This window comes from Cebus imitator, unplaced genomic scaffold (assembly GCF_001604975.1).
Source record: "Cebus imitator isolate Cc_AM_T3 unplaced genomic scaffold, Cebus_imitator-1.0 Scaffold37, whole genome shotgun sequence".
Lineage (NCBI taxonomy): Eukaryota > Metazoa > Chordata > Mammalia > Primates > Cebidae > Cebus > Cebus imitator.
The window spans coordinates 161730-185534 of record NW_016107352.1 but is presented as its reverse complement, the minus strand read 5'-3'; the positions used below and the strand labels follow the sequence as shown (position 1 = coordinate 185534).

Here is a 23805-nt window from a genome sequence, read left to right as displayed (position 1 = left end):
GCTTACCTCATACAGTATGTTAATAAAGACCCGTAAGGTTCCTTCACATTTCTCCATGTTTTTACTCTAGAAAGAAAACATAGATAAGTTTATGTTATTTAGCTAAAGATAATCTATTATTTTGTATATTCGTTTTCTGTTATAGCTTATAAAATTTGTCTCCTCAATGGCAGATTAGTCAGAAAATGCTGACATGATAGAGAATTTGCAAACTTTAGATTGGTTGGCTAATATCCAAAATGGTTTTACTAAGATGGTGGAAAAGTAATTGCAGTTTTTGCCATTACTTTTAATGGCATGGCATGAATCATGGTGTTTCAAAGGGTTTAGAGACAATCTTGACAATCAGTCCTCTAATCCATCTTTTTATATTAAAAGGTGAGGAAAATGAGACCCAAAAAGTTCAAATGACTTCTAAAGAATGCTTAGCTAATGATTGAAAAAATTAGTTACCCTAATGTCCAGTTACTACATTATATTATTCTACATGTTGAGAGATAAATACTTTATACTTTAAAAACAATCAGGACCTTTAAGATTAGGTCATTACTGAACAAACCATCCATAGCCATATTTTGTAATATGTTTGTAAATTTTTTAAATATGTTTGTAATATGTTCGTAAATGTTTATAATACAGGTTGTAAATTCCCTGAGAATATGAATTATGTCTTACAGTTCTTTGTCTCCCATATACTAAATAAATTATCTCATACTTAGCATCTCTCAAATAAATATTTGATTCATTACTTGATTGGATGATTACAAAATTAATACTAATAAATAATTAGACAGTGATTGATTGTAGAACTAGTGCTATAGTTAGACAACAATCAACTGTTATGATATAGAAAGTTATACCAATTATAGTTTATTGCTTTTTAGAGAAGTAATATGAATGATTAAGTGCAAATATTTTAAAGTCACAGCTCTGCTATTTAATAGCTATATGACCATGGGCAAATAAATTGTTTAAATATCTTTTTCCTCAACCTAAAATTAAAATACTAACATCTACCTCACGGTGGTTGCTAAAAACATTAAATGTTGTTATCTGCATAAGCACTTAAAGTTCCTTCTCGTGGCAAATATTCAATAAATGTTGGTAATGATCAGCTGAAAGAAGAGCATAAGCACACCTAAAATTCAAAGATTTTTAGACTGTAAACCAAGATTTACACTGAATGATAAAACCTATCTAGGTGAAGAGTATTTTTTAAATTTTCTTTATTCTCTGAAGAAAGCAATGGGAAATGTGTCTTCACCTGCTGGTAACTTGACACAATAGAAATGATAAAATGCTACAGGAGTACTGCAATGTGGAAAGAAACACCAGGAAATATTCATGATGAAGTAGTTTATTGATGATCAGTGCATATTAGTTAGTAATAAAGAAGATGTAATTTATTTTCCAAATGGAATCCTAAGCTTAGCTGGGGTGGTGGTGGGAGGATTTTTTAAATTCTTTAACTGTTAAAATGCTGTGAATATACCAAACACTCCTATGTCTGTTTCCATAGTGTTCCATGTGAAACATTTACATGGCCTACCCTACACTGAGAAGAAAAATAGATAATACCAAAAGTATGGCTGTTAAAGAGAAAACCATGGTCATAATCAGTTGTAAAAGTGTTTTCAGGTACAATGACTATTTTAGAAATATTGAGTTTGCATGTGTAGAAGCTAAAAAAGTTGATCTAATAGACACAGAGAGTAGAATAGTAGTTACCGGAGATGGGGAAGGGTGGGACGATGGAGGGGTAGCCAAAAGTTGGTTAACAGACACAAAAATAGTTAATGGACAGCTAGATACAAGGAATAAGTTCTTGTGTCCTATAGCACTACAGGGTGACTGTAATTAATGGCAATTTATGGAGTATTTTCAAACAGCAACAACAGTAGACTTCGAATATTCCCCACAAAAAGAAATAATAAATGTTTGAGGTGATGAATGTACTAATTAGTCTGATTTAATCATTACACCCTATATACATTTATGGGCTACAATGTGATACTTTGATCACATGTTTTGATACATCAAAACATCACACTATACCACATAATTATGTACAGTTATCGTGTGTCAATTAAAAATAATAATAAAACAAAATAAAGCGGTATATAAAAAATAAGCTAGTCACAGAAAAAAGAAAGATTGAGTTTGTCTACAAGATTGCAGATTTATCAGTACATTACTCAAAAGCTTGGTACTATTTCATATTAGTTCAAATCACTGTTTCAAATCAAATCTCAGATAATTTTCACTTTCATGGATATCAAAATAAAACATATTTAGGTCCTTATTATTTATTAGGAGTCTATGCAAGGACCTGCTTGTCCAACTCTAAGATGAAGACTTTCAAAAACAGTAAAATATGACTAAGCTCTCCCAAACTCAAAACCTATGTTTTGATTACTTATGTTACTCATCTACTTCTTTTTTTATATTGGTGCAGATGGACCTTATGGACTTCAAGTGAATTCTGATAAAGGGCTAAAAGTAGGGGAAGTGTTTACTGTTGACCTTGGAGAGGCCATCCTATTTGATTGTTCTGCTGATTCTTATCCCCCCAACACTTACTCCTGGATTCGGAGGACTGACAATACAACATATATTATTAAGCATGGGCCTCGCTTAGAAGTTGCATCTGAGAAAGTAGCCCAGAAGACAACTGACTATGTGTGCTGTGCTTACAACAACATAACCGGCAGGCAAGACGAAACTCGTTTTACAGTTATCATCACTTCTGTAGGTACGTGTGACATACAAGGAAGAGATTCTAATAAAACATAAATGCATGCTGGCCTTGCCCTTCTCCTATCTTATACCTATGTGGGAAAGAAAATCATTGTGGGATTATCCATATACTCTAAAAATCTCTATTTCCAAAGTTAACTAAGCCGTGGTTTCTATGACACAAAGAAAGAAATCTCAAAACAAAATGGGGAAGAAATTCAATTCAATTGTGAAGGGCTATGAAGAAAAAGGGAATTTAGTAAATTACTTCTAGATGTGCACTCTTGCTTTCCTAGTTTTACAAACAGTAATATAAGAGAAACTAGCCTGTTTCAAACTTTCAAACTAGGCACTTTGAAAGGCCCAGTTTTACAAACGGAAATATAAGAGAAGTCCTCATTTAGAGGGTTTATCTCCACCATTGCATTAGGTCAGATGAGAATAAATCTCCATGAGTTGGGAATCTAGTTTTCCTACTTCTATTTGACTCTCTTTCTCACTGTCTTTCATGGACTCCCCTTCCCCTTTCACCATTTAAACACCTGAAATCTATAGAAGTTCACAATGGGAGTCTCGACATCTTGGAAATTACAAAATTCTGTAAGTCTGTGAAATTTGGCTTTCTCTAGAAATCTCTAGAAATCTGATTTTCAGAAATGTAATCAACCCACAAAAGGTTAAGAATTACTGCCTAAAATATTGATGTCCACCAAATTCTTATCCCTCTACGCCTTCTCTTCTCTCTCTACAGAATGATTGTAAATCTCCAGAATGATTTTCTGTGTGATTTCATTCATTCCCATGGCTTCATGTAACACTGGTATATCCCAAATCTATGTCTTTAAAGCTCTAAAGCCATACACCGAGCTGCCTCTAGATGCCTCTGCTTGGAAGTACCAGATTAAGCATACGGGTCCAATATATCAAAACTGAACCATCTTCTTTCCCCCAAAATTGCTATTCTGTCTGTGTTGCCTGTTAAGTGAATGGCCCTACTAACTACCAACGTAAGACAGGAAGCTAAATGCCATCTCAGACTCATTCCTCTTGCCTATTGCCTGGTCCCACATTCAGTCACCAAGTTGTATCCATTGTCTTCCTTCCTATTTCTCAGATACATTTTCTTCTCTCCTTCTTCCTTCTTTTGTAGTTCTTTGCTTATTTCTTTGTATTCTCTTTTCTTTCTCTCTCTCCCCTTCCCTTTCCCTCCCCACTCCTCCTTCTCCTTTTTCTTTTTCTTCTTCCTCTTCTATGACTTTTCCTACTACTACTAACAAGTCCTTCTCAGACTCTCCTTTGCACACAGAAAAAAACAGTCAAATGCCACTTGGGCAAAATCTGGGGGCAGGTTTGGACAGGACATGGTGGTTAAGGTATGTATGACTGGTGGAAAAACAAATTCCTAAAAGCTACTACTCATTAATATCTTTTCCATTGATGGCTTCTCTTTCTTCATCTCTTTAGAACTGGTACCTAGAATAAGACCCATAACACAGAGAAACTCAATATGTTTTGTTGAATAAGTGATGCGACAGTATAATTTCTTGTAATCCTTAGGCTGAATTTTTCAGTATGTTGCACCTGGACCACCTGCATCAATATTACCTAGGGAGGTCGCTAAAAATGTAGCTTCATTAAGACACCTCAGATCTATTGGATCAGGATCTTTCAGGTAGTGCCTGGGAATCTGAATATTCAGAACACACAAGTATGATAACCATTTATTTAGTACGTTTTATCTCCAGAGGGTTTTGAATTTGAATTAAAAAGTGCTTAAAAAGCCACGAAGAATTATAAGACTATCATAAACCTACAGGTTGATGAAGAAATGTATAGTGAATGGGTTCCTCCTAGGGAATCCTTAAGGTCTTAAGAGGAAAAATCACCTGGGTGTGTTGGAATGTATATACTGTCATGGTGGGGTTTTTTCATATGAAGAAAATGGACTGTTTATTATGATAGCCACTAACCTCATTTGGCTTTTGAGCACTTAACACATTGTTATGCACCTGAGAAACTGAATTTTTTATTTTATTTCATCTTTATTAATTTTAATTTGAATGTAAATAACCATGTATCTGGTGGTTACCATGTCAGACAATGCAGCTCTAGAATTTTTACCTGAATTGCTTCATTTGGGCAGTAGATAATAATATATATTTCTTGTAGACCCAAAAACCATATGTGCTTTAGTTTGTTATAAATTAGGCACCCATTATTCATTTTTTTTAGCACACATTATGGACCAAATATTGGAGTAAGCACTAAGAATATCATATGAGAAAGATAATTCCTCCTAACAAGAATTCCTGCTCACAATCTAATATGAGTGGCACACACATAAACAGCTGAGGTACATCCTTTGCTTTCTATTTTATTAATTTTTATAGGCTTAACCAGCTTTTTACCTCAGTAGCAAACCAAAACATAATTGTACAGTAAGTACATAAGCCACAGTAAGTACATAAAATAGTTTAGTAGCAATCCAGGTGTCATCTTCAGCTTGTTTTTCGTTCTCACTGCAAGTGAAAACATGGCTGTAATATATAGAAGTATACTACAGTAAGGCTTTCCCACTGCCTAAACTTTCTACATTAATATTTATCCAAGTTACTCTCATAATATCAGAAGCCCCCAATATTTGATTAAGATCTTATTACCAAGGTCTAAAGACAGCTACAGTCTTAACGTCAGATAATTGCCTTTTGCAAAATCTAAAAAACCTGTTTGACCTGTACAAAGACCAAGCATTTGTTATTATAGTAAATAAGAAGAGCAGGTGCTTATTTTTCAGAGGGATTCAGAGCTGTCAATATTAGTGACCTCTTTGTGGTTTTTAGAGCGATTTTCCAACCCCCAAATGTCCACAGAGCTTTAACTCAAACAGTAACAAAATGGCAAAGAAAATGAATAGTATTGATGTGTTTTGTTAAACATTTGTGTTTTAGTTTCCAAGTCAGTGAACGTCTGCAGTACAGATTAGGTATACACCAACCTATAGTTATAAATGACCATCACGTGCAACTATCAATTGAGCCTACTGACCATTCACTCTGATGAATAAACTCTTGAGATCCATGAAGAATTTGAAATCATTTAGAAAGTTAAAATTCCTGCTTTTGAAATGTTTCCAGAACCAAACTGGTATTTGATGTAGCCAGTGAAGTTGTAAGAAATAGATTAATCTCTTCTTAGTGAGGCAAAACATTTGGCTAAACCTTTTGTTTTAGCAATAAAACATGGAAGCCAAAAGGAAAAGGAGTCAAAGATGACTCCAGGGTCACAGATATGGAAGGAAAATGACAAGGTCAGGAAGTAATCAAGTTTTATTGGGGATTTTCAGTGGGGAGAGGAAGGCTGGAGAGAACAATTAGTTCTGTGTTATTTTGCTTTTCTAAGACTACAGCAAACGGTAACTTCCACCTCTGTTCACTATGATTCACATCTAATCTGAGATATTAATTGACCTTTTTATATCTCCATGGAAATATCCTAAAGAAAACAGAGACAATGGGCAAGTTCACACAGCTAGTAAGTGATTAAATAATATCTGAATTCAAAGCCCTTTTTTTTCTGAGATGGAGTTTCATTCTTGTTGCTCAGGCTGAAGTGCAGTGGCACAATCTCGGCTCACTACAACCTCTGCCTCCTGGGTTCAAGCAATTTTCTTGCCTCAGCTTCCTGAGTAGCTGAGATTACAGCTGCACACTACCACACCTGGCTAATTTTCTGTATTTTTAGTAGAGATGAGTTTTCACCATGTTGGCTAGGCTGGTCTCAAACTGCTAACCTCAGGTGATCCGCCCGCTTCGGCCTCTCAAGGAGCTGGGATTTACAGGCATGAGCTACCGTGCCTGGCCTAAAACCCTTGTTTTTAACCACTATACAAACTGTCTCCTTTGATATAACTGGGAATGTCGATGAAACCATATAGTCTTTTTAAAAGATATGTATAGGGTCACACGTAGAATATAGCATGTACTTTCTCATCACCTATCTAATTTAATGCTATGTACATAGAGATACTCTGGTTTGTATATATGTATAATTTCATATTAATATAAAGTTAGGAAGTATCTGTAACTGAAAATAATGTTTATGATATGTTTCAAGAAAAGAATAGCTATTAAAATAATAAATGAGCATTTGTGTTTTGAAAAACAAGACTTTATTACCTTAATTAAGGACTTCCTTGAATGCAGATGTCCCTATTTTAAAGTTTTAACTGAACCTAAATTGCTATTGTGACATGCAATAGATAGATGATAGATAGATAGATAGATAGATAGATAATGTTTATGGAAATGTAATCATCTGATCAGAATTCAAATGTTCACGTTTCATGAAGGCATTCAATTGTATAAATAGAATTCCTTAAGGCCATGTGGGCATAGTTTGAGATTTAGCCATAATAGAAATGTTTTCAATTTGTGTATGATAAAGCTTCCATTTTTTACATTTATTTGTATCCCCCATATTAAAGAAGAGAACAGAAAAAAGATTCAAGGCAGGAAAATGAATTTACTAATTTTTCTATCTAGAAATTTCTCAAGTCAAGGCCTCTAGGAAATGTATTTCACTTTGGGCCATTGGAAATGACAATTAAGATAGAACTACAAATCTAACACTCAGAACTGAGACCTAAGGTGATGTTTCCATGAGCATCCAGCATTGAATAACCATGTCTGTCAGGTGGGCCTATGATGGAGTGTGGAAATGGCACACTCCTCAGTGTGGCACCTTCGTCTCCGGAGGGAGGTGATTCAGCTGCCATAACCAGTGAACAGATTGGATAAGAGAGATCTCAAGACTTCATTTTGATCTAGAAATAGTACACAGACTGGAGCATATGGCTGTCCTGCTTTGAGTGCAGTCTCAAACAGCAGGGTTGCGATACCATGGATACCACGCCTCTTGCCCATATTTGCACTTAACGTGTTATTCCATTTTATTTGTTTGCCTAAGGAGGAGGCAAATAGTATTTGCACTATGGCTTTGGCACATGAGTCCATCATGTTTAAATAATGGGGAGAATGGCATGCTATGTGCTAAAGAATAGTATAAACTCTCTGAAAGGAAAAAGAAGGAAGCTCCTGCAAGTATCCAGAACTGCAGAAGCAATCTCTATACACTCTCTATGTCAATACAGTCAGAATTTCCTTGCTGTCTTATTTTCAAGTACAGGTTCTGGAAGTTCATCTTTGCAAAAACACTTGCTTAAGGCTGAGACCACAGCAACTGTGCCCCTTGATTTGATCCTTGACATATCTGGCACTTATTGTATGTGTGAAAGGGAACAAATTTCAAATGCTGGACCTAGTAAATCTTGTGTGTTCTGGGACAGAAGAGCAGTGTTGAGAGCAGAGAGCCAGGATGCTCTAGAGAAGAAGCCTAACAGGAAAGATCATTTCTTCCAAGAAAAGGATTGTCCCTATTCCTCATTCTCCATGGGGAAGACTTTTGGCCATTGCCACAGCCAAGGTTTTGGGCTGACAGACGCTGGTCACTACAGGAAAGCTCTCTGATGTAGGGCAAACACAGGCCAAGGGAAGAGGCAAGAAAGCAAGAAGGAAGGAGCCTAAAGAAATAAGGAAGTAATGGAGGACGGGAAGAGTGGGATCCTCTGTAGGAGAAAATGTGTGCAAATTAGGTCATTTTGGTAAATACATATCAAAAGGGACAAAGTTAAAAATGAAGGGGAAGGGAAAAGATGTGTCTTATCTAGTCTAAGACATCTTATCATTGTATATTAAGCCTACTGCCCAACTGCAGAATCACAGAAGTGTCTGGCAAAGAACTGATACAGGCCAGAGTGAAGCTTCACCATTAGAATGAGAACTGCTTGTAAATAGTAATTATTAGCATATGCTCAAGTTTAAGAGGGAAAAAAACAGCTGAGATTACTCAAGTGATTTTCTGCAGTTTTGCTCATAGTAAAGCACATTGCAAAAAACTTAAATAGAATAAATTAGCATTGAATTCTTTTTTAAGGAGTCTTCAGGGGTTATAGAATTTTGGTCAAGGCAGTCTGGCTATTAAGAAATGAAAGATTTGAAGCACATGAAGTCTGATGTCAGAAAAAGTTAGAGGAAAAGCTTATATGTAAGAGCCTACCTGCTTATTGCAAAAACCAATCTTTGACCAGAGTAACAGAAAAAAAGTTGAACTTGCAGTCAGAAGAAAACCTGTCTACTCTCAATTATAGGACTTACTGACTATGGCAAATATTTTAGTTTCTCTTGAGACTCTTTCTTTATCTGTACCTGTAAATGGTGTCATGAATTTTCTTTTGTAAATGGAAAACAAATGTACATTTTATTTTATGTATACATACTTAATATATATTTAATTGTGCATTATCTGAAAATTCCCTTAGCTACTTTTGATTTTATTGTGAGATCTAAAATGAAGAAATAGAGAATTCACTTGCTAAAAGTGGTGCCTAAATCATACAATATGTATTAAATCTTGCCACTCTATTATTTGGTATTTTTTAATCAATTTTTAAATTATTATTTATTTATTATCAATTTTTCTCTTTTTTTTACTTTTTTTATCACTGTCATTGTCTCAGAGAGCATTCTATTTGCCTTTAGCTTATTGACAACCACAGTGAAGTATGGGTCATTCTAAATTTATATTTTAGAAATGAAATTGACTAAATTTTGTTGGGCTTCCAAAAGTACACTTCTAGGATGGCAGAGAAGCTGGAAACCAATCATATACAGAACAACAAAATGATCTATGAATGTTGAATCTGAAGAAGAGGATTCTCAGAGGGAGATGTGAGAGTTTCATCAAACAATTAAGATGGCATCATATATAGAAAGGATTTGATTTATTTGTTGTTGCTTCAATTGATAGAACTGAGTAGATTTGGGCTTAATTTGGGGAATTGATTTCTGTTTCCTGTATAATGATTAGGCAAGAGTGGTGGAAAGAGCACAGAATTGTTGTTAGACATTGCTAAATTCAAATTTGAGTCCTGGAGCCTTAGATTTCCCAACTGTAATATGAAACTAATTGTTGCATCATAGAAGCAGTAAGTGGTAAAACTATTAATTTTGATTAGAATTGTTTACTCCCTAAAGTCTAAAAGACAAATAAAAATATATAACAAGGAAATAGAGAAGAAAAGAGAAATAAAATTCTGATTAATCTAAATTAAGACAAGAAATGAGAGAAAAAATAAATAAGAAGGTAGGAAATATAGAAAAAATAGTAAGATTGTAGATCTAAATGGAAATATATTACTAATCATACTAGGTCTTAGTGCACTAAGTATTCCAACTAAAAAACAAATGTCAAACTGGATACATACCTTATGTATGAAGATACTGAAAGGTTGAAGTTAAATAGAAGAACAAATGAAACATACAAAAAAGAAAGCTAGTATAGCTATATAGCAGGACGTCTAATAATGTTATTTCATTTCAACATCATTTCGTTATAATATCGATGAGAGAAAAATATCAATTCCCACAGGGGCCACTGTGTGTGTGCAGTTTGCACTTTCTCCCCATACTTACATAAGTTTTCTCCAGGTTTTCCAGCTTCCGCCCACATCCCAAAGATGTGCACATTTGGCGAACTGTCCTATCTACATGGTCGCTGTCTGAGTTAGTGTGGGCATGTGTGTGATTGTGCCCTGCAATGGGATGGTACCTGGTACAGGGCTAGTTCTGGCCTGTGTCCTGGGCTTCCAGGATAGGCTTCTAGCCAGCTGCAGGTCTGAACTAGAATAAGCAGGTTGGGGAATGAATGAATGAATGAATGCATACAATGATTGTCAAATAAAAATTTATAAAGTTTAGGATGATCATATAAGTGCATGACAATAAATGATGTGGTATGAAAGTGCTCAAGAAGACTGGCAGATTTGTGATGTTAGTTTTTGAACTGCATGATGCTAGAGGTGCTTTTTACAATTTTCACTTTGCAAACATTTATTCCTTGATTTCACCCATTACCACTACCACTGCCATCATTCACGGATTCACCAAAAATTGGGTAAATAACAATCTTGTTTTTATTAATCTTTATTAAATGTATGTATAGCTCACATTTATTTGATATTAGTGTTTGATATTAGAAGTGTTTGGGATCTTTATGTAGAACTCTGATAATTTTCTGGCCAGAAATATGTTGTAGAGATGCAGCTCTTGTTTGTATCAATTAGCCAGTGGTAAAATTGGTTTCACTATATGTTGTTTCGCTCAAAGTCACAGTTTCCAAGAATCATTCAATGATGTTAAGTGAGAACTTACTGTACTGGTATAAGATAACTTATATAAAAATTAGATAATTTCTTTAAGATAGGAAGCATTAGGAAGTAAGCTAAGAAATAGCAAAATTGGCAGAAAAATTCAGAAAGTGGGAAACTTTAACGTATTTATTTCAGTAGCTAACAAAACAGACAAAAACTCAGTAGAAATAGAGAAAACCCACCTCACGTAGTTGAAATAACATAAATACTACATGCAGCCACTGCACAGTACACCCTTTCATATGACTACTTTTATAGTCATTTAAAAAATCAACAAACTTCAAAGGATTGCCCTATACCAAGAATGAAATTAAACTAAAAATCAATAACAGAAACAACACTGGAAAACTCCCAAACTTAAGAAAATTAAGCAACAGACTTTTAAGAGTCTCATGCTCTACCGACTGAGCTAGCCGGGCACTGGCTGCAACAGACTTTTAAATAACCCATAGGTCAAATAACAAATTGCAGTGAAAATTAGGAAATGTTTTGGACTTAATGACAATGAAATTACTATGTTTTAAAACTCAGAAAAGTGTTGCTCTATAATTACATTGCATACGCTTGAGAAAATGAGGGGAAAAATAATGGAAATTAAACTTAAAAGTGTATTGTGTGTGTTAAGTTGTGTTAAAATAACGTATATGTGTGTGAGTGTGCAATATTTTGGAGACTGAGTTGCTAGCATGCCACGCATATAGTGTCCTATTTACATAACTCAATGTAAACCTCTCTGGCTCCCCTAAGTCATAGAGTATCAAAGCAAGAAGAGAACTTAAAGGCAAGTCACTCTTGCCTCCTCCTTATATTAATGGGAAAATAAAAACCCTGAGAGTCAAGGGGCTCACCTAAAGTTACACAGCTCTTTAGAGAGAACAATCCCACAAGAGCATAATATCTGAGAAAAGGCTAAGATCTCACAAAGAGACTACCCAAGTGCTAAGTGATTCCAAACTAAAAGGTCAACCTTCCAACAGTGGAAGAACATAATTATTCTACAACTTATTATGAGGCAAAAACAATCTAATAAGCTTCATGATGTTCTAGTCTATATATAGGATCAATAAATTGTGATTCTAGTTCATTTTAAGCTGCCTTGCAAAAATTTCTTCTAGCCAAGGTTTGCAAGAGTTTAATTTAAAATCTGTTAAAAGACAGTAAGTCGGACACAGCTATTATAATCCCATAGAAGAACATTTTAAGAATGCAGTTCTCTGAATGCATATCAGAAATATATAAACTTCTCATCAGAAATGGTGAAGATTTTTGATAATTAAAAACAACCTTGATTAACTCTTTAGGACTTAAGGGGAATATGTGAATGGTGGTGTATGTGGAAATTAGAAGAGATAACCTGATTTCCATGATGTGTTTACTAGATTTTGGCAGCTATAATCTACACTACATTATTAAAAGACTTCTGTACGATTAAGAAATGAATGTATTCTGGGTGGAAAAGCCAAGAGAGTTAACGTAGGCTCATAATGAGAGAAAGAAAAGATTAAGTGTTCTCCCCATTGGAAACCTCAGCAGAGACTTTATGGTGAAAGATGACACAGTGCGAGCTGGATATTTATTGCAGAGCTGTGTAGTCACCATCGTCTTCACCACATCCAGATCTTCCAGGCTGTTCACCACTGCTGAGCGGAAGTGGCATCACATGACTTTCAATCCCACATTAATCTAGACAGACAGGCAACTGCCATGATTTATTTCCACATCCATGTCTGATTTACATGGTAATATAGAAGACATCTGTTACTCTCATTTGTTGGAGGTTAAAACTATTCCTATTATATCGATTAACTATATGACTAAACATATTATAGCCTGAAGCTGGTGTTAACATAGCCACAGTTAATAAGTTGTGTTAAAATTCTATTAAAGGGAGGCATCATTAAGTGTTAAGAGTCTAGGGTAACATCTGGACTCTACCACTTATAACCCGAGTGACCTTGGGCAAAATTCAGCTTCTTCATCTATTGGAAGGGATGATAAAATAATCTCTCCTTTATAGAATTGTTGTAAAGATTCAGTGAGTTAATATGTATCATGCACCCATAGAACAGGGCCTGACATATTGTAAGCTCTCAGCAGGTGTTATTAGCACCATATTTTATATAGTGATATTAATAAAGGGAATGGCTTACAAAACAAAGTGAATTCTAGTCAAAAGGTGGGACTTTAAATACTTTTTGAAAAATCACACATACATCCTATTTTAAGAATTGATGTTTCTTTTTTATTTTTAATTTTTTTCATCATTTACGGTAAGAGACATTTCTTTATTGGCCAAAAATTAGTAAAGCGTGTTTGAAATGAACACCTCCCCTCTCACACCTTTAATCACTTACCATCTCCCTATAATATTCACATACTTAAATTATGCTAGAAAAGCAAAATGGAAGAAAAATGAGAGAGCAACTTAGCATTTAGGGATGTAGAGACAATGAGATGAAACATGTAAGTTAAGGTGGCAAATATAACTGAGAAGTATGACATGAGATATTTGCTACACCTAGTATAACATAATCAGTTTTAACCTGGGCAGTGAGCCACGTTTCCAATCACAGATATCCCTAGGGAGTTTAGCGTGTGTTTTAAAGTAAGTGCATTCCTTCCATTGGTCCCTCTCTCTCTCTGTCTCTCTCTCTAATAATACATGTTTATATGCTTTTTTCAGTAAGGCATTTAAAAACTCAAGTTATATACCGTAGTAATTTATTGCTAAAAATATATTTATCTTTTTATTTAGGACTGGAGAAGCTTGCACAAAAAGGAAAATCATTGTCACCTTTAGCAAGCATAACTGGAATATCACTATTTTTGATTGTATCCATGTGTCTTACCTTCCTATGGAAAAAATATCAGCCCTACAAAGGTAGGTTAAAATTTCCAAAAAAAAATTTTTTTTGAAGCTGTATATATGTGTACTAAGAAGTACCTTACCATTTTTCTTCTCTCTTGATTTTAGTTTTAAAACAGAAACTAGAAGGCAGGTAATGCATCTGTTTCTATGAAAACAGTTTTTTTCCTTACATGCTTTTTCCTCAATTATTATCCCTGACAAAAATACCTATTTTGTCTTTTCAGGCCAGAAACAGAATACAGGAAAGCTCAAACATTTTCAGGTAATGGCCAGGCTGGAAAGGGCTATTATCAGTTTTAATGCATATTAATTAATATTGTTAATATTATTATATATTATTAATGTAATAGAATTAATATAAGCTAAAATTAATATAACATTAGCAGTCCGTTACCTTTGGATTCGTGCCTTCACTTTACAAAATGTTATCCTGGCCGGGCGCGGTGGCTCACGCCTGTAATCCCAGCACTTTGGTAGGCCGAGGCGGGTGGATCACAAGGTCAAGAGATCGAGACCATCCTGGTCAACATGGTGAAACCCCGTGTCTACTAAAAATACAAAAAAATTAGCTGGGCATGGTGGTGCGTGCCTGTAGTCCCAGCTACTCAGGAGGCTGAGGCAGGAGAATTGCCTGAACCCAGGAGGCGGAGGTTGCGGTGAGCCGAGATCGCGCCATTGCACTCCAGCCTGGGTAACAAGAGCGAAAACTCCGTCTCAAAAAAAAAAAAAAAAAAAAAAAAAAGTTATCCTTTGCATTGGTTTTATGTAAGTTACACAAGTCTGTAATATCAGCCTGGAAGGCACTCTTAACTCCATTTTACAGGCAAGAGGACTAATGATCAAGGAGATGAAGTCACTTGCCCACAGTCAGTAAGATCAATAAAGTTAGTTTTGCTAAGCCATTGATCCTATTATTATTATTATTTTGAAAATTCCAAAGAGTTGTATCACTTTGTTAATTCCTAAGGTAGGTTTCATGCTGGTAGCTCCATCCCAAAGAGAAGAGGAAAGGAAGGTCTGGCAGAGGCCAGGGTAGCTTCTTTGTCCCCATTGTGACCCTCATTATGATCAATATTGACTGTACTGAGTTAACAAGAGAGTTTTTGCTCAGGCCAGAGAGTCACAGGGAGCCAAGTTTCAGTTTTATATGTGCCACTTTCCCCTTATATCACCTTAGGAAAATTATTTTTCTTGACCACAACTTCCTCTTCTCTATGATAGAGATAAAAACTTCCCACTAAAGGTTGCTATGAGAATTAAATAAAATGATATAGGTGGAGTGCTTGACATGAAGCCTGAATGTTTGATAAATGTGGGCCTTCTTCCTCTTTTCTAGCCCTTCCTGACTTATAAATGACAGAACATCAGAGCTGGCAAGGGCCCCAGAGACCATCTAGTTCCTTCTAATCACCTCCACCCCCATCATTCTACAGATGATAGTTTATGTGGATTGATATTACAATGTATTGTACTTTTTCTGTATGGAAAGCTACAGTTAGCTATTTATTCTTTTTAGTTCTGGTGGTCTCTGTTAGATCTAACAGGGTGCAGTTGATATTATGGGTGGATCAAGAGTGGCTGTGACCTCTAGGCTGAATGAAGCCCTGGTGACCATGAGTCTCTGGTAACTGAGAGTTACAAAGGCCAAGCTTGCCCACATATGTGTATTTAAAGATATAACAGGCTATTCTCATGTCTGGCTTTAAGAATGATTGTTCCAATTCAATTTCAATTCTCAGCTTCAGAAAGAGTGATTTCCAACACTGCTCAAGGGCGATATGGCTACAGGGATTAGGAAATGTTAAATTCATTTTGTACCTGTATACCATTTAAAGCAGGCAATAAAGATAAGTTTTACAAAGGTTTTTAAAAACAACAACAGCAAATCAAGGCATTTGATTTTTAAATTTGTTTTACATTTCAGGCCATGAAGATGCTCTGGATGACTTCGGAGTATATGAATTTGTTGCTTTTCCAGATGCGTCTGGTCTTTCCAGGGTTGGTTTTCCTAGTGGCTGATTCTGCTTCACCAGAGGTGTAAGCAGCATTCGTTTAAGCACTGGGCAGTGTGGTCAAGTGGCTACATTATTCATTACTGCATTGAGCAGTGCTGACTTACTCCATAATGTATGGCATTGCCAGATCTGGGGAGCTAAAGCATCTTTCTTTGCCTTTATAAGTAAAGCTAACACAAATAAGGAAGTTATGCTAATTCATAAATAGTCTTTACCTGGTAATCTCAGTGAAGAGAGAACTAACTAGGTTGGAAGTCAGGAGAACTGAATAAATAGGCTAGGTGTTGGTGGCTCACATCTGTAATCCTAGGGCTTTGAGAGGCTAAGATGGAAGGATTGCTTGAGCCCAGGAGTTTGAGATCAGCCTGAGCAGAGACCACATCCCAACAAATATTTAAAAATTAGCCAAGCGTGGTTGTGTATGCCTCTGGTCCCAGCTTTTTGGGAGACTGGGGCAGGAGGATCACCTGAACCCAGGAGTTCAAAGCTACAGTGAGCTGTGATCACTACCATACACCAGCCTGGGCAATAGAGCGAGACCCTGTCTCAAATAAATAAATTAATTAATTAAAGATAACTGAATAAACAGAGGATCAGGAGACCCTGATTTAAGTCATTCTGCATCACTTGGGTGACTGTAATCCATCACTTTACTGAACTCTCTCTGTTCCTCAGTTTCCCCTTTATTGCCCCCCATATCTTTTGACAACATTGCAAAGACAATTGATCACATCCTTGAAGATACCTCATGCTCTTCAGAAGGAAGTTGCCATATAGACCCAAAATATGCAGGTATATATCTTTATTATTGCCTTGAAGGTACATGAGATGTCAAAGGAGTTTTCATACAGTTGAAGTCATTTCAGTCCGGAAAACAAAAAAACCCCGTCTTTTAAAACAATCAGTTTTGTTTAACAGACATGCAGAATGTTTCTCTGAGCTAATCAGCTTATTAACCCTTTTATAGATTTGTATAGAACCAAGTTTCCTCTGCTTCCTTATTCAGCTATGAGTCCATTTAAGGAAGGGCACCATAAAACAGATTACTTGCTTCCAGGCATTCTCATTCCATTTGTTAAAAGGACTATTTGCCATTAGGGAATGGTGACTTCTCTTGTTCAGAAGATTCTATCAATGTATAAGGTTCATCCAGTAAGTTGCCTGGCCACAGACTTTATTTGAGAAATGTCATGTGAGTAATGGAGAGGGACTGATTGGATTTCATCCTCCCTAAGGGTGAGTCAGTAGCAGTCACAGATGAAGAGGAGAACTGGCCTGCAAAGGCTTTGCAATACCCTATTCAATCTCAGGCAGGATTAGCTCACCCTTCATTTCCACAACCAAAAGACAACAACAAATATTTGATGGATCAGTTATTTCAAAGAGCTTCTCACGATGGCAAAAAGCACACTTCTAAGGTGTGGCTTCAAATTGGAGAGGAGGAAACTGAAGATCTAAGTCTTATAACTGAACTTCCGAATAAGGAGTTTTAGTTTCTTTATTTAAAACAATGCACACTTTTTATTCCTAGGAATTCAATGGAAAGGAGTGAGGTTTATGTAAGAAATTTTAAATCTTACCATGTGATTAATCACTACTCAGTTTTGGAGTTTTACCAGAAGGACCTCAACTGGCTAAAAATACTATAGTCCTGAAGAACTCGAAGCAGAGAAATAGGGGTATTAATTATATAACAGAAGCCCTGCTCATTTCTGTTGGAAACAGAATAACTTGATTTGGAGCCACGCCCATCTTCAAAGCTGAAAGCTCCTAAGGAAATCTGTTGAGGTTCTTAATTGGCCATGGCAGGTGCTTTGAGGCAGAAGTGAGAAATCAAGACCAACAACCAAAGGAGGAGGATTAGGGACAAGAGGAGGAGGACCTGCATGAGAAGCCAGAATGGCAGATATGTGGGAAGGTAGAACCAAATGCGATGACCTTTAAAAGAAAAGGAAAGGTGATCATAAAACCAAGATCTCAAAACTGAAGTTAAGAAGGGAAATAAATTAAATTATTAACTTTTTGAGTTTTCAAAAATCAAAATAAGCTAGGTGCCATGGTGTGCACCTGTAGTCCCAGCTGTTCAGGAAGCTGAGATGGGAGGATCACTTGATTCCAGGAGTTCAAGACCAACCTGAGTAACACGGCAAGACCCTGTCACAAAAAAAGAGAAGCGAAATAATCTCTTGGCATATTGTGTGGTATGTGCACAAATGGATTACTTTTCTCTCTACCCATTGCACATTTCATTGTACATTTACCACCTCTTTCAGGAGTTAGAAAGCAATGCATTAAGTGAGCAAGTTTATTATTTAACAGCTCTATATTAGATTAGGTGAGTACATTGGTGATCATTGATAGATTGCTTTTACCATAGCCCCTGAATACCTTCAAACCAAAAAATATCAAGAGCTGATCTCAAGGATTGGCTCTAAACCAAAATTTATTTGACACAAAAATGACAGGGCAAATCACATCTCCTAAGGAAGGCTTCATATGAGAGCTTTAGCAAGTGGAATGGAAATTAGTGATTTCTAGAAAAACAAAAAGCTAAGATGTTCCAAGCAGGTCAAATTAGCCTGAGACAGTGAACTCTTCAGAGTTATCAAGAGCAAAGAGCCCTCGAGATGGAGCTGTATAAATATAAAGGACTGAAAGTAGACAGAAATAGGATTAAAATAGGAAGCATTTGGGATGGGGAGGAAAACTAGACTTTGGCTAAATAATTGGGAAGGAGTGTTTACAGAAAGAAGGAAGTTCTGAAGCATAAGGAATGGGAATTAATAAAACACAAATACCAGTTTCAATAAAAATATCTGTTGATTTTTACCAGCCATAAATACACTATTCTTTCCACATTCATCCAAGCATTTAGTATTTTCAGTCCATTACTACATTTAAACCAAAGCATTTTCCTTTGAGTGTTCCATATTCCTTGGTACTGTCTTTACTTATTTGCAATATGATGTGTGATTTGGGCTGTATATTGTTCTTTCCCTTAAGCCACCCTTGCGCACATAATTGGCAAAGAGTGTCAAAAAGGTAATTGAGGTATAGAAAAGATGATAATATATGCTCTCTGATTCTAAGATGTCCTCATATCTTCTTTTGCTATTTTTTTCTTTCTATGATATTTCCTTTACAGTACTGCCAGCTTTCTTCTTAAATGAAGAAAAAAGCCATAGCTTTGTCAAGCTATCCTTCTTCTGACCTTATAGCTATGCTGCTGCACAAACTGCCATAGGGTAAGTGCAGAAAAGTGTAGCAAGGAAGAAGTCAACCTTCTAGGGAAGAAAAATAGTTCTAATTCTCTAATCATCACTACTGCCAGTTGTTTTCCACTATGCAGCATAGTGGAAAAACTATTTACTAGTCTTGACCTAATTTTTTTTAATGTGTCACATTTTCTAGATGCCAAGTAGGTCTGTTCCAGCCTCTGATGGTGTATCAGGGCAAGATTTGCACAGTACAATTTATGAAGTTATTCAGCACATCCCTGCCCAGCAGCAAGACCATCCAGAGTAAGTATACCTCTTCATTTAATGGTGCTATGGAGAGGCTAAGCATTTAGCCTCTGCTTTCCCCAGAATTGATTGAAAAGCACAGAAGAAAAATACAAAACAAGATATAATGCTTCTGTGTATTTGAACATATTTCCCCACCTGAAAATAATTTTGAGAAACAAAACAGGGAAACATACAAATATCTTCTAGGGCCATGCACTTGGGCTAGTGGACTAGATTCAGAATGCTAGAATCAACTGTCTCTTGTGTACATTTGTTTCTCACAATATTTCCCCAAGGAATCCACATCTGGGTATGAAAGGAATGTTCAGGCCAATTTTGTAGCCATCTTAATAATTACTTAATGATTTTCCAGAAGCTATGGTAGTTTTAGAGCCATGATGATCTGTCACTAGAAATAGGACCAGTAAAATATAAGCCTGCAGAAGGTCCACAGCACAGTCAGTATCCAATGTCCAGCCTCTTATTCAAAGTAGCCTATTCCCAAGTGAGTGGAACCCCAGTGAGGACTGGCCTCTTATCCAGAGAGGACAAACCCTGTGCTAAGGACAAAGCTGAGAACCTATTTATCCAGTTAAGCTCAAGGCTGCCACTAAGAAGTCTCCCTCTCCTTCCTGCCATGGAGAAACTAAGCCTACAATCTTTTGAAATAATAAAATGAACTTCTCTTTTTTATTCGGGCTGTAGCTGCCTGAAGGCATAACTGCCACAGATCATCTTCCATCATTTCTTTGTCATTTATTGACTTTGAAAAGAACATCAATAACCACTTACAGAAACTTCCCCTCTGGCAAAAGAAACAGTTCCAGCAAAGTAATTCATGCACACTTCTGGGTAAATATCAAAAATAACAGCAAGGAGTACAAATGCATGGGAAATCATCTTACGGGGAAGAAACCTAGTCCTGGAGGGGGGAGGATGTAAGGACTCAATAAGTGGCAAGATACTTCAAAGAACCTCATCAGATAAAATCTACCTAGAGTCACATAAATTAGGAACAGACTCTGTTGGAGGTAGGAACTTACAGTTTGGAAAAAAAAAAAAGTAAAGCATTGTATTATCAGTCTAGTAGAACACAAGAATAGGATATTATTACATAATATTTTAAGAATAAAAGCACTCTAAAATGATACCTAATTCTCTTTACTGTCTATAATAGAAAGCTAGGGGAAATTTGTTTGTTGTTAAATATAAGGCATTGAAAGAATTTTGAGATTAAGTCTGCTTTCTAAGATTTAATCTAATTAAAATTTGTATCCTATTTAAATTCATTTCTCTATATATCCTTTCTTCTAACTATCAATTTTTCACATTAGAATGCAAACAGACCAAATGACAACTTGGAGTTTCTCTTTTAAGTTTCTCAAGAATGAAATAAGTTTTAAGTCAAAATTGTGAATATGACAGCTACAATTTCAGAACACAAAATAAAGTGATTGGGTTGTTTTTCATGTCAAAAAATTGATTTTCAAAAAAACACCCTTTGAAACTAGATGACTTTTAGCACTAGCAAAATCTTTTGACTTTCTTAAGGATATAAAAGTTCATTTCATAAATAAGATTTCAGAATTGAAAACAAAGCAGAAATGCTCTTTATCAAGCATATGAAAAAAGTATTCAAAACTACTGCTGTTAGCACATGCTCCTCCAAAAGGCAGTCACCCTCAAGACCCTGGCTCATGCTACCAGCACAATCTGAGTAACATCTCCAACTCCCACAGCCTCTCTCTTCTCACCTTCTTCTTTCCCATTTTCTCAGTCTTTTTTTGTGTTTGTTAGTTTCTCTATGTAGGTCCTTGTCTTCCAATGGCTCTCTCTTCCTTTACCTTCATTCTTTGAATCCCTCCTTTATCGAGTCTAACGTCCTCTTTTCTTCTCTTTCTCTATAATTGCCTCCCTTATCCATAATATTCTTCCTAAAATTTTCCTCCTCTGTCTGTCTTCCACCTTTATCTAAATGGGGAGTCAATATTTTTAAAATTATTATTTTATTTGAATTCAGATTTATGTTACCTATTCTAAATTATTTAAATAAATAAGTGCAATGCTTCCTTTTTCTTTATCAGAAACTATTTTGTACTGATTTTACTTATAATTAATTCACAAGCATTTCTAGGACATTTAATATGTGGTAGGGCAAGAGATTAAATAAGACTCGATCTTTTCAAGATTTCATAGTTCAGTGGGCTGCTGTTTACTTTTTTTAACTAAAGATTAGTGACTCTGAGTAAAATAAATATTTCTCAGTAGAATAAATGCCACCTATAGATGCAGAGAACATTTTTCTTTCCTGATTACCTATGGTTTTATTCTCCTCTAGGTCCAATTAAATTCAAAGATCAACTTCATGAATAATGCATTATTATAGGTGGTCAGTGAATCTCTCCCATCTCTATTTCCCAACATGAATGTGCCAGCTCTGTGGAAAGAATTCTAATTTCACTGCTTTCTTTTATTTGGCAGTTACTTCTGAGTAAGAAAGACAGCCAAACAATTTTATTCTTTGGCCCTTAGACTGTTCTAACAGTGTTATTTTCTTTACTACATATGTCTGTTACCTAACTGGACTGCTGTTTAACCAATTGGTAAATTGGTCTGTGTTCATATTCTAGCACTCAGACCAATTATTTATTTATTGAACTTAAGGCTGGGTGTATTTCAATGTTGTCTATTGACCTTATTAAATGCTCTTGGTAGGGTTTATATTGAACACAAGACTTACGTTAGTATATTGAAAACAGGACATTCAAATTAAGTAAACCTTTAGTTTCAAAAGGAAATTATCTATAAAATTTAATAATTGCTTACTCTCACATTTATTTGTTGATAAATGTAATTTTCTTGAGCTAGCTCAAGACATTCATCTAATTTGTAGCCTTGGAAAGGAATAAAATAAGTTAAGGTTTGTTTACCTGTAGACCTGAAAAATCTATAGAACTGTTTACATAGTTTGTTATCTCTTTACTAGGTGAACTTTCATGGGCTAACCAGTACATTGGAGGGAAATTCTAAAGAAACATTTTCAGGAAAAGCAGTGGGAAAGTATTCATCCAGAATCAGTGAAGAAACCAAGACCAATACCTCTTACTCATTATTTCCTTACATGCAGAACAGAGACACTTATGCAAATTGAACTGCAGGTTTTTCAGCATATTCACAATGTCTTGTATAGCAGAAAAACATGTTGGGAAAATATTCCTCAGCGGACAGTCTTTCTCATGCTGATGAAATTAAGACAGTGACTGGGGTTTCCTCATTCCTTTTATATGAAATATCTCTACAAAGCTCAGTTAGTTTACTTTATACTTTCACTATCATCAACACGGAGACTAACCTGCCTCTCCTACAAATGTGGAAATTTTACATTGGTAAATTTTTCAACAGACTTTGTTTTGTTACATTTTCATTAATGTTAAGAATGCTAAATTTATGGTTGAATTTTATGTCCAAATTTCTATCTTGTTATATGTGCTACAGAATAATAAGGATGGTTGTCACAAAAACATAACTATGCCTTCTCTTTTTTTTCCAATCACCAGTGGTATTTTGGAGAAGACTTGTAAACGCTTAAGGAAATGACTATTGAAGTCTTATTTTTATTTTTGTTCAAGGAAAGATGGACTCAAATAAATTATTCTGCTTTTGCTTTTTGTGCTTAATTATTTGTCACATAGAGTAAAAATATCACATAAAAATCAGATTGTAGACTTTGGTTTTTTCATCCTTATTTCCCAATGTGCAATAAAATCTAGATTATAGGGAATTATTAAAATAAAGATCTTGCTCTCTCGTGGTCTACTATTTTAAATAGAAGAAAAGGAATCTTAAAAATAGAATTTCTTTTTTAAAAGTTTCAAGCAAGCCACTGTAGGTACATTGCCCCTCCTGTATTTTCACAGAAGCACATGGTGAAAAGAAAATTAAGACTTCAGTCCCATGACTCCTTTCTGGTCTTCTCTCTTTACTACCCTTATATATTTTCCTGTTGGAAAAGTTCATCTGTTCTACCAAAAGTCTTTTCTTCTAGATTTAGTAAAAAAACAAAAACAGAAACAAAAAAAAAACCTACTGTATCTGATTAGAAAAGAAATTCATGCCCCTTGTAAAAATATATGTGTACTTGAAAATGCATAAGACTCACCATAAAACAATTAAAATCAGTTGTAATCCTACCCCTCCGAAATAACCTGTTAGCATTTCCCCAGATTAATTATGTATGTATTTATTCATACCCCTTCCAATTCCAGAAAAGATTCATGGTACCTCATATAAATGCATAAAATCACAAGACAAAATATACCCAAAAAATAAAGTTGAAAAGGAAAACAGGATGAAGGAACAATGAGAGGCAAAGCAAAAGCAGAAAGAGATTAAGAACCAGTGTGATGAAGTCGC

General features: G+C 35.4%; 1 protein-coding gene across 4 annotated transcripts in view; it reads left to right on the top strand.

Moving 5' to 3' along the window:
• HEPACAM2 (HEPACAM family member 2) overlaps positions 1-23060 on the top strand; it is a 36324-nt gene extending 13264 nt beyond the window's left edge. The window contains exons 4-10 of one of the 4 annotated variants that reach the window (XM_017525099.2): positions 2456-2752; positions 13758-13883; positions 13977-14001; positions 14096-14133; positions 15796-15869; positions 19298-19407; positions 22379-23060. In XM_017525099.2, the coding sequence (XP_017380588.1) occupies positions 2456-2752; positions 13758-13883; positions 13977-14001; positions 14096-14133; positions 15796-15869; positions 19298-19407; positions 22379-22382 (674 nt within the window). In that variant the 3' untranslated portion in view covers positions 22383-23060. Of the gene's footprint in view, positions 1-2455; positions 2753-13757; positions 13884-13976; positions 14002-14095; positions 14134-15795; positions 15909-19297; positions 19408-20097; positions 22359-22378 lie in introns of those variants that run through there. The other 3 variants (XM_017525098.2, XM_017525101.2, XM_017525100.2) reach the window with 3 other exon arrangements.
• Positions 23061-23805: the final 745 nt, after the last annotated feature.